The sequence below is a fragment of the Myotis myotis genome, unplaced genomic scaffold (genome assembly GCF_014108235.1).
Source record: "Myotis myotis isolate mMyoMyo1 unplaced genomic scaffold, mMyoMyo1.p scaffold_m19_p_10, whole genome shotgun sequence".
NCBI classification, from domain to species: domain Eukaryota; kingdom Metazoa; phylum Chordata; class Mammalia; order Chiroptera; family Vespertilionidae; genus Myotis; species Myotis myotis.
This window is the reverse complement of record NW_023416314.1, coordinates 75,291,849-75,300,714: the sequence shown is the minus strand read 5'-3', so window position 1 is coordinate 75,300,714 and position 8,866 is coordinate 75,291,849. Positions and strand designations below refer to the sequence as shown.

The following is an 8,866-nucleotide window of genomic DNA, read 5'->3' as shown; positions in this document are numbered from 1 at the left end:
AAAGGGCCAGAAGGTTGAGAACCACTGCTAGTGCGTCCACTTTGTGTGCAGATGGTTGCTATTTATTCTCCAGTCCTGACCACTCTCTCCATCTTCATATTCATATCCAGCTGACCACTGGACATCTCCACCTACATGTGGCACAGCCATCTTGAACTCAAAATGTGTCCAAATCTGAACTCATTTCCAATGTTCCAACGTTCTCTGACCCCCCAGCCCCCACAGTGGTTCTCAACCTTCTGGCCCTTTAAATACAGTTCCTCATGTTGTGACCCAACCATAAAATTATTTTTGTTGCAACTTCATAACTGTAATGTTGCTACTGTTATGAATCGTCATGTAAATATCTGATATGCAGGATGGTCTTAGGCGACCCCTGTGAAAGGGTCGTTCGACCGCCAAAGGGGTCATGACCCACAGGTTGAGAACCGCTGCCCCAGTAAATGAAGCCAGAAAGCTGGGAATCAACTTTGATTTCTCCTACTCCCTGGCATCTTATTAACTCCAGTCTATTTCACCATTTAGTTATCTCAGTTTCACAGCCTCTCCACTATTCCTGACTGCCCTAAGTCAGACCTTCAGGGCGCCTTACTTGGGCCATTACAACTGGGTCTCTATGCTGCCTCTGTTAATTCCTGCATCCCCCGCCCCTTCTCTAGCTATCGTGCTGGAGACATGGCTGCTTTACCTCTCTAATCTTATGTTTGATATTTTTAAAAAAATTTCTTATCATCCTTCCTGGAACACACTATAACTGCAGCTTCTATTTTGCAACCATGAGATGACCTTCAAGATTAGCCGTGTGCTAAGGGTGGCAGAACAGAAAACTGGAAGGAATCTGGAATGCTGACACCATTAGGCCATCATATCAGCCCTGGATTGTTACCTCGGCCTTGTCGCCAGAGGAAAAAACCCCTAAGCTGTTTAAGCTGTTAGGTACCCATTTCAACCTGATGCTTGAAGCATCACACAAATGGATAGGTGTTCTCAAGTGAACTCAGAGCCAGAGATAAAGATGGCTTCATCAAAAGTCTGACCAACTATTAGGTCCCATTTATGTGTGAAGACATGTTTTTGCCAATGAAATGAAAAAGCTGAGCTTGTTATTAATACCTTAGTATGAACTAGAGGTCATTCATTCAACATACTAAGAGAATGTGAATTTGATGAGAGGATAAGCAAGCCTAGAACACTGAGAAGCAAGGATTGGTGGAGTTGCAGGGGAGACTTGGGCATTGTGAGTACTCTGGGAACTGAAAGGAGAGATCATCCAGAAAAAGGAAACATACACATGGCAAGGGATCCAGGGGCCAGCTCTAACTCCCAACACTAACTAGTTTGAATTCTTGCTTTATCGGGAAAGTTTAAAAATACATGATCTCACTTGTATGTGGAATCTCGTGAACAAAATGAACTGACAAACAAAATAGAAACAGAGGCATGGCTGCATGAAACAGACTGACAGCTGTCCGAGGGGTGGGGGTGAGGGGACCGGATGAAAGAAGGTAAAGGGATTAGCCAAAGAACACGCATGCAGAACGTGAAGACACAGACAATAGTGTGGTGATGGACAGAAGGAATGGGGGGGTGGGGGCTGGGTGGAAGTGGGCAAGGGGGGGTGGGAGGATAGACATCTGTGAGAGTGTCAACAATAAAAATAAAATTTAAAAAATCAGTGGGTTGATTAAAAAGAAAAGGATAGGCATAATAGGATGTAGCAACCAGATAATACTCTAAAAAAATAAACAGGAAAAACTACTCACTCCATTTCAGAACATTTTGACATGTGCCAGTATGAAAGGGTAAGTTTGACTTCATGGTCTCTGATAGCAGCTGCTTCACCCTGTCTACACACCTCCCTCTTCCTACAGTTTTCTCTACAAAAGAGCTGTTCCTGGGAAAAATGGAAAGAGGGGCGCCTGACAGGGTAAAGCCAGGAAGGGTGGCTTTTGAATGGGCCCCTAGCAACAGGCCAACAGTTTCCATCTCCTCTTCCACCTTAAGAACAAAAGCTACTAATATTAGTTCATGGAAAATAGGCAATTATACAAAATACAGCAGCAGAACCAAAATTTGTTTTCAAAATGTGAGTTTTTGACACTTGGAGAACTTCATTCCAAACTTCCAATTATATAATTACAAAAAAAATTTCATGTTTCAGAAAAACATACTTAATCTCAACATAAAATTCATGTCACTTATCACAAAGTCAGACAGTCAACTGTATAAAGGAGAAACAAACAGAAGCAGTATTTACAAATGTAGACGACATGAGACACTGTGAAGAACTTTTTGTTAATAAACACAATACATACTTTTACACTCTACATTTCAAAAATGATGCATCTGTGAACAATACGGTAAAGTTATTAATGTTGATGACTTTAAATTAAATTCCAGGTTGCGGTGTTGAAGATTTTAAATTAAATTCAAGGGTGGGAGAGTTGAAGACTAAATTCAAAGTCAAGGTTATAGTGATAAAGACTTTAAATTCAAGGTTATAGTAATACAAATTTTAAATTCAAGGGCAGATTGTCTAAGAAAGGACAAAACAACCAGCATTCAAGCTACTTAGTCAATTAGTTCCCTGTGAGTACAAAATATATAGGAACCACTAAATGGATTAGCCTAATTACAAATTATGTTCATTTCTAAATAACTCACAACTGCAAGAAATCGTTTCACAGAATTTTTCGTCAGTTTCTATCCTTGGGTAGGTATTTCTGCTATATTTAAATCTTCAAAACAATTCCTTTCCACTTCCACATTTTTATAAGTATAAAATGTTTAAACAAAGAGATAGCCATTCCTTAGCTAGAGAACTATTCCCCCATTGACTTCTAGGAGAGAAAAAAAAGATTTCATTTCCTCCTCTGCCCCAAAACATATAAAGTAAACGCAAACAATCCAATTCCTAATTAAGAATCAGTTGCATAGAACCCAGGGCCTGGAACAATATTTCATGCTAGTTTTCTTGCTATAATGCTGAGAACAATTTAGTTATTTACATTATTGAGAAATCTATTTGACAGGCTGGATTCATTCCAGTGCTCCCATTAGCGGAGTTTTGCTAAAAAAGGCGAGAGTAGCGGCGTCTGCGAATGGGGACGTCGAAGAGTCTCCGGGGCCTCGCCTCCTCGTCTTCCTCCTCAGATTCCTCCATATCTGCCGAATCATCATCGTCTTCCTCCTCTTCTGCATCTTCCATCTCTTCATACTCATCAGGACCCAATTCCTTGAAAGAGAAAACAGTCTTTTGATAAGAACTTCCATCAGTTTTTTCAACTTATTTAATGCAAATATCTCATTTATCTAGACTCTGAACAGCCAGACATGCCAAATATGAATCTTTATAGACTTGAACAGCACATTTCCATAATGCACATACTGATTCCAGTGTATATCCTATTACATGTTTTAAAATGCTCAATGTAGTTTTCATGGTAAATATATTTCATTAATATAGTACTTATTTTTACATGGTAGTTGTTATTCAGATACAATGTAGCAAACAGACCACTCCTAGCAACTCAAAGTAAAATTTTACTGAATTTATCATATTAGTGATTTCAGTAACAATTTTTAATCTACATGCTTACAGAAAAGATGTGAACATATTAACAAGGTATGACATGACCTCTACTGGTACTTTTTATGTACTGTCAACAAGAGGTCTATGATTTCTATTGAGCTCCTACCATAAAGACACATCATTTCCATTCAACCACCATTGGTAGCTTCTACTTGTACATTAACTTGTCGGAGGCTCTCAGCATAGGGCAATGGTGACGTTAACTGTGCAATAGCTGAACATCACCTGCAAACTCCCTCTGAAGCAGTGCTTCCTCTATCAATCATGGCTTACTTTGCTGTCAACTTTCTCACTTTTGAAGACCCAATGAGAGGAGCCGCTATATCGAACAGAATTCTGAACAGCAAGGAGATCTTACTTGGTAATGTGCGGAATGTTGGGAAACTTTGGATGTGGTGTCAGCGACGGTCTTTCAACCAAGGCTTTTGTGACATATCATGATGCAGCACCCTCTCTACCCTTCTGATCTCATCTCCATCCACTCTGCCCCCATTTCCCACCCTCCAGTACACTGGCCTCCTGGCAGTTCTTCAAACATACCAGGCACATTCGTGGGTCGGGACTTTTGCACTTGCTGTTCTTTAGCTTGGAACACCCTTCACCCAAAAATCCAAGGGCTCCTTCTACTTCTTTTCAGTCTCAACTCAAATGTCACAGAAGCCTTTCTTGATACATCTTTATGTTATACAACTCAACAGGACACCCTTTATCCCCTTTATTCTGATTATTCTCCAGTGCATATATTACTACTTGATCTAAGTATATGGTGTTTATTTGCTAACCTTTGTCTATGTAATGTAAATTCCAAGGCAGAGATTTTAATTGTATTATTCACTGCATTTTCCCCAGCACCTGGTAGGTACTCAGTAAATATTTGTTGAGTGAACAAATTTACTGATGTGGGAGAAAGGTATTGTCTTTTAGGATTTGTCAAAGGAATAGTCACTGGGATTTATTAGAACACAAACAATAACAATCAAAGATATGTAAATATAAGATAATCCATTATTTTAATCTCTGGATATTTCTTTAAATCTAGGGAATGAAGACTTTGAAATCCAATAGCAGGTCCAAAAGGGATTTGAGAAGAGGGGGAAAAAGGGACCAGGGAAGGAGGGAAGGATTAAAAAAATTATGAAACATTAAATTCAGGTAGTATGATTATTATCTTAATGAAGAAAACAAAAACTGTTAAAGAAAATCAATATGGCTAAAGAGGATTGCTGATGATCACAAATAAAATTGTACACACCAAACAGCAGATGGAAAGAGGAACACAGACAAAAATGAAAATAAATCAGCAGTAGGAACCTCTAAAGAGTCTAAAAACAAACAATAAACCACCTAGACCAAGAAAAGACCAACCAAAAGTATATTTTAAAGTGGCAGAGGATAAAGCAAAAGAAAAGATTAAATCTCCCAATTAATTATATTGTTAAAGCACACAAAAGGAGAACAATTCAATTTCCATATCAAGAAAACTACTATTTTCCCTGGCGGGTGTGGATCAGTTGGCTGGGCGTCGTCCTGTACACCAAAAGGTTGCTGGTTCGATTTCTGGTCAGGGCACATGCCCAGGTTGTGGGCTCGATCCCTGGTAGGGGGTATGCAGGAGGCAGCCGATCAGTGTTTTGCTCTCACATTATTTCTCTCTCCCTTCCTCTCTAAAAGTCAATAAAAAAAAATATTTTTAAAAAAGGAATATTTAAACAGGAAAGGTAAATACAAGTACAACCCCCCCCCCCCCCGCCTCTTCATGTTGATTAGAAAATAAGGCCAGAATTTCATTCCTTTTTATTGTTTTCTCATCCCTGATAGAAAAAAAACATTTTCCACAAGGCAGGTAAAGATTTTATATTATTATTTGTCATTGGGAAGGCACTAGAACTCTAAATAAGTAAGAACATAGTTAAGAGAGGGTTAAACATGTAATGAGTTTATTATTATAATTTTAAATTATAAATTTAAAAAATTTAAACTTTAAAAAAGGAGTAAGTAAATATTATAAAACTTCTCAGTTTTAATTTCTAACATGATAAATATCAATATAACCCACATAAGCAAGAGTTCTTTGGAGTCCTCATAACTTTCTTTTAATTATAGATGACATACAATTTTATATTAGCTTCAGGTATACAACATTGTGATTAGACATATATATATGTATATATATATACACACATTATGAAGTGACCACCACAATAAGTCTAGTAACCATTTGTCATCATACATAGTTATTACAATATCATCGACTATATACTCTATGCTGCACTTGTGACTTATTTTATAACTGGCAGTTTGTACTTAATCACTTCACCTTTTTGCTCATTCTCCCACCCCTCACCTCTCTGGCCACTATGTATCTATGAGTTTGTGTTTAGTTTTATTTGTTCATTTGTTTTGTTTTTAGATTCCATATACAAGTGGAATTATATGGCATTTGTCTTTCTCTGTCTGACTTATTTCACTTAGCATAGTATCCTCTAGGTCCATCCATGTTGTTGCAAATGGCAAGATTTCATTCTTTTTTATTGCTGAGTAATCCTATATCCTATATAATAAAAGGCTAATATGCAAATCAACCAAAAGGCAGAACAACCAGTCGCTATGATGTGCACTAACCACCAGGGGGAAGATGCTTAATGCAGGAGCTGCCCCCTGGTGGTCAGTGCACTCCCACAGGGGAAGCACCGCTCAGCCAGAAGCCAGCTCATGACTGGTGAGTGCAGCAGCAGTGGTGGGAGACTCTCCCGCCTCCGTGGCAGCGCTAAGGATGTCCCACTGGTCACACACACACACACACACACACACACCCACACACACACACACACATTCATTATCTGTTTGTCTATGGATGGACTCCTAGGTTGCTTCCATAGTTTGGCTATTGTAAATAACACTGCAATGAACATAGGGGTGCATATATTTTTTTGAATTAGTGCCTTTTATTTCTTTGGATAAATACGCAAAGGTGGAATTGCTGGGTCATAGGGTTTAGTTCCATTTTTTATTTTTTGAGGAATCTCCAATAACTTTTCAAAGCTTAAGGGGGTCATGAGACCAAAAAGTTTGAAATGACTGTCCTTAAGTAAAGACTACTTTATACCCACCCTAACAAACATTTTAAAAAGCCTCAACGGGATCAAGTTGACCCAATAGTAACTACCTGCGCCAATAAATCTCAGTACTCTACATTTTATGTCAGGAATAGTAGCAACTTTAGGACAGGAGCATTTTCAGAGATAAAGATTTTATAACAATAAAATAACCAGTTCATTAAAAAGACGGCACAATCCTAAGTATATCTACACATAATTATAGAACTTCAAAATGCATAAAGCAAATCTGGTAGGATTAAAGAGAAGGAGACAAAACTTAATTATAACTGGAGATTACAACAATCATCTCTCAGAGAATAAAGACCAAAAAAAAAGACCAGTAAATATATAAAAGACTTGAAAAATAATCAACCAGTTCAACCTGTCATTTATAGAATAATATTCCCCAAAATAACAAAATATACATTCTTTTCAAATACACAAGTATTTACCAAGATAGACCATAATTCTGGGCCATAAAACATTTAAAAGGATTGAAATTATACACAATGAGTTCTCTAAACATAACAAAATTAAAAATCAACAACCCAAAGATAACTAGAAAATGTCCAAATGTTTGGGAATTAACACATTTCTAGAAAAGTCATTGATCAAAACTAAATTACAAGAAAATCTGAGAATATTTTGAATCAAATGGTAATGAAAACATAATGTCAGAATTTATGAAATGTAGCTAAAACAGTGCTTACAGAGGTCTAAAATCAATAATTTAAACTTCTACCTTAAGAAGCTAGGGGGAAAAAAGCAAATTAAACCCAAAGTAAGAAGGAGAAATAAAGATAACTGTAGAAATCAATGAAAATAGAAATGAGGAAACAATAGAGAAAATCAGTGAAGAAAAAATTGTTCCTTTAAGTGATCAATAAAAGTGATAACCCCCTAGCTAAACTGATGAACAAAAGATATAAATTACCAATATGAAGAACAAAAGAGGACATATGACTATATCTTTTCCAGCCATTAAAAGGATAATCAATATTTAGGTAGCTTTATGCCTATTAATTCAGCATTTAGACAAAATGGACAAATTCCTTAAAAGACACAAATTAGCAAAAGTGGACAAGAAACAGAAATTACAAATATTAAAGAAATTAATATTTCAAAACGTTTGCACAAAGCATATTCCAGCCCCAGATGACTTCACTGATAAATCATCTAAAACATTTAAGGATAATTACAATCTCATACAGAATTTGGGCTGGTCAGCATGGAGACTGCCATAAGTAGCAGATTCCTAGAACTGGAAATGAACAGTAGGAAGCACACCTCCACTGGGAGGGAAGCTAAACTTCACTTCCAAACCCAGACTGTAGGTTGTTTTCCACAGACATACCACAAGCATGAAGGCCTAAGTCTCCTCATCATCCTTCCTTCTACAAATTGGAGTTGTGAATGTGTGAACTCTGGGTCAGCTTCATATCATGTCCATCTTCCCAGACTTATGTTAGAGCTTCCCATCAGGGTCACCCAGGAGCCAGAGGGTTTTGGTGAACATTTGATGCCTACAACTTGATTACATTCTGGGTATACAATTCATATTTTATTCCTATTGTATAACTAGAGCCTCATAATTTTCTCTAATCATTTTATAGCAAGATTGGGGTTACTGCTAAACCTGCCTTAAGGTAACCCTAAAAATGAGATTTAAAAAATATACCTAGTTGACTTAGGAAATGATCCCAAAGAGAGACTAGTAAAAGTACGAGTCTACCCATTAAATCCTTTGTAATAATTTCTATAGGATATTTGTATTATTTTACAAAATGGGAGTTTTAGCAAAAACACTGTAAGAAATTGTTTTCCCTGTCTTAATGAAATAAAAGAAAGCAGATATCAACTGGTCTAGTGTGGTATTTCTCATTAGACGACAGATGTATTTAAAACGAATTATTACTCTATAGACTACTAATGGTAGACTCATGTCATTGTACATCTGTCCAAACCCATAGAATATATAATAAGAGTGAACCCGAATGTAACTTATGGACTTTGGGTGATAATGATGTGTCAATGTAAGCTCCATAGTTGTGACACTGACACCGCTCTAGTGGGAAATATAGTGTGGGGGTAGGGGGTATATGGGGAATTTCTGTACCTTCTGCTCAATTTTTCTGTGAATCTAAAACTGCGCTAAAAAATAAAGCTATTAAAAACA

The 8,866-nt window shown here is 37.1% G+C and overlaps 1 protein-coding gene across 1 annotated transcript in view; it reads right to left on the bottom strand.

Annotated features, from left to right (window-relative positions):
• Positions 1-2,072: 2,072 nt before the first annotated feature.
• Positions 2,073-8,866, bottom strand: part of FBXO3 (F-box protein 3) — a 33,094-nt gene continuing 26,300 nt past the window's right edge. The window contains exon 11 of the mRNA XM_036326280.1: positions 2,073-3,235. Within this exon, the coding sequence (XP_036182173.1) occupies positions 3,071-3,235 (165 nt within the window). The 3' untranslated portion in view covers positions 2,073-3,070. The remainder of the gene's footprint in view (positions 3,236-8,866) is intronic.